Source organism: Alosa alosa, chromosome 5 (assembly GCF_017589495.1).
Source record: "Alosa alosa isolate M-15738 ecotype Scorff River chromosome 5, AALO_Geno_1.1, whole genome shotgun sequence".
NCBI classification, from domain to species: Eukaryota; Metazoa; Chordata; class Actinopteri; order Clupeiformes; family Clupeidae; genus Alosa; species Alosa alosa.
In genome coordinates this window covers 17,917,986-17,920,485 of record NC_063193.1, presented here as the reverse complement: position 1 = coordinate 17,920,485, position 2,500 = coordinate 17,917,986, and the positions used below count along the sequence as shown (strand labels likewise).

At 43.0% G+C, this 2,500-nt stretch overlaps 1 protein-coding gene across 1 annotated transcript in view; it reads right to left on the bottom strand.

Moving 5' to 3' along the window:
* The window catches only part of rasgrf2b (Ras protein-specific guanine nucleotide-releasing factor 2b), a 60,664-nt gene that overhangs the window by 33,326 nt on the left and 24,838 nt on the right, over window positions 1–2,500 (bottom strand). Inside the window, 2 exon segments of the mRNA XM_048243081.1 lie at window positions 1–137; window positions 607–696. The exon segment at window positions 1–137 is cut by the window's left edge and continues 117 nt beyond it. Coding sequence (XP_048099038.1) covers window positions 1–137; window positions 607–696 — 227 coding nt within the window.

Sequence of the window (2,500 nt, the reverse complement as noted above, 5' to 3'; positions counted from 1 at the left end):
TCAGTCTCGGCCTCCACCATGTTGAAGACGATCTGGTTGCGCTTGCGCATGCTCTCGGCGTGAGGCGAGCAGATGTAGTCCTGCACGATGATCTTCCACTTCCGCCGGCACAGCCAACCCCGCATGAAGCTCTGCACCTGTAGACACACACACACACACACACGCACGCACACACACACACACGCGCACGCACGCGACGCACACGCGACGCACGCCACGCGCACGCACGCCATGCGCACGCGACACGCGCACCACGGGCCACGCGACGCACGCGACGCCGCAGACAGACGCGACGCACGCACGCACGCACGCACGCACACAGACGCACACACACACACACACACACACACACACACACACACACACACACACACACACACACACACAGACACACACACACACACACACACACACACACACACACACACACACACACACACACACAGACAGAATAGGCATACTCTTATTGACACACAAAACACGTGTCAATTCATTCATTGACACACTAGCAGGCAGCAATTGTCAACGATCAGCTCGGAATGTAAACATTTATGGTGTGTCATAAAATGTAAACACTGTAGATGACATGTTGGTGTAGCCACAGACCTTTTTGATTTTTTTAATGTCTGGGTCCTCCTCCTCCTGGTTTACTTGGTAAGGACGCATTCTCTCCTTGGTTTTATTCAGCGCAATGATCTGCAAACAACAACCACAATAATGAAATCACACGGTTATTGATTTTTACTGAAATACATACAAACAACGTCCATCGTACCCAAGAAAAAGGAAAAATATTGTTAAGATAATTGGTAAGGTTGCAAACTTCACAGGAACTCACCTGAGTGACCAAACCCTAGGTGATTATTGACTGTTTTTAGCCAAGAGAAAGGCAGGCTCGACAACAGAGTACAGACTTCTCTTTGTATACTGGCAGTGATATGTGTTCAAAAGGTTTCAGCTCTATATTACATAATAAATCTCCTCTGCCCCCTCGTTCCTGCAGGAACCAAGCAGACTCGCTCACAAATATACAGTACATACTGTACGTGGACTTGATTCTTCCCATAAATATCCAGCGCCAACAACCGTATAACAGTACAAAAGAGCAGACACACACTTGCACTACTTCCTGGCTATTGTACTTTGTATTTCAACACAGTTCCCTCACCACATACACCACATTCTACTTCACCTATAATCAAATATTAATACCATATTAATAATAGACATATTGTTATTTAATACACTACAGCTGTTAAAATGGAGTGAATCAAATGTTTCATTTTGTGAGAAAATATAAGTAGGCTACACAATGATGGTACTGTGTTGTCCATCACCAGAAGCAGCAGCAGTGGTGCGGCAGCACCTTGCAGCCCAGAGGGAAGGGGGCAAGGGACAGGACCCAGGACTGAGGTGTTTGTGGGGGCGGGGTGATGTGACTGCTTCCAGGTTAGATAAGTATCTTTCTTCCTCCCCGGAGACAATCTCCTCTGTTCATTCCACAACTACCATCAGACATCCTCTATCAGGAATTAACAGTGTAAGCAAATTGTGGCTTACGTGTTCTGCAGGGGAGTAGGTAAGGTGTGTGCACCCTGCCCGTGACTCGAAAAGCCTTTTTGTGTCAACCAACACAACTCCACTTTGTGGCTATCTGGATAGGAGATAAGTTGATAATTGTATGATGATAATTGTGCGTAGTGTTAACTAAATAATTCCTGCATATTTCCAGAAAATCTTTGTTTCAGATTTACTAGTGCATCAAATCAGCTTTCCAAAAGCTCTACTGTAAGCCTTATTTACCAACCCTATTAACAGATTTAATGAAACATATACGCCTTGCATAGAGTACACTTCATATACAGTATGCAGTCTACTGTAATTGCAAAACAGGTAATTATTGGTTTAGCGGTATAGGTCATTTATTTTAATTATTAGTGAGTGCAGTCATTTATTATTGTTTGAAAGACTAGTTGCATACAGTGAAGGTTTCAGCCTCATTATCAGAATGTCATCACAATAATATCTGCAAATGAAACTGTTATGAGTTGTTTATATGGAGCAGCAAAAATATATTTTATTCTACGTTTGAATTCATCATGTCCTTGCAAATTGAATGACTTTCCAACTAATCCATTATTTTCCTTGGTATATGAGTACGTTTGAGGTTAGAGAAGGAGGAAGCTGTACCTTCAAATCAATTCCTTTCTTACTGAGTGCTGCTCAACAACTACAGTAACACGTTCTCCCATTTAGTCACCTATTGATTTCATTCAAAACTGGGAATACACAGCCAGCTGATCATGCAGTGCCAATAATGGAAGTCATTGCTTTCCCCCCAAGGCACTGAGACTGATCGGCAGTCAATCAGTAGCAAAGACAAATAAGAACAACAGTGGGGATTCTACTAGTTGAAGAATTTAGATAAAATAAACCAAAAACTAATCAAGCTTCTCATTTGATAATGCCTATACAATACAGACTCTCAGCATTCCTATCA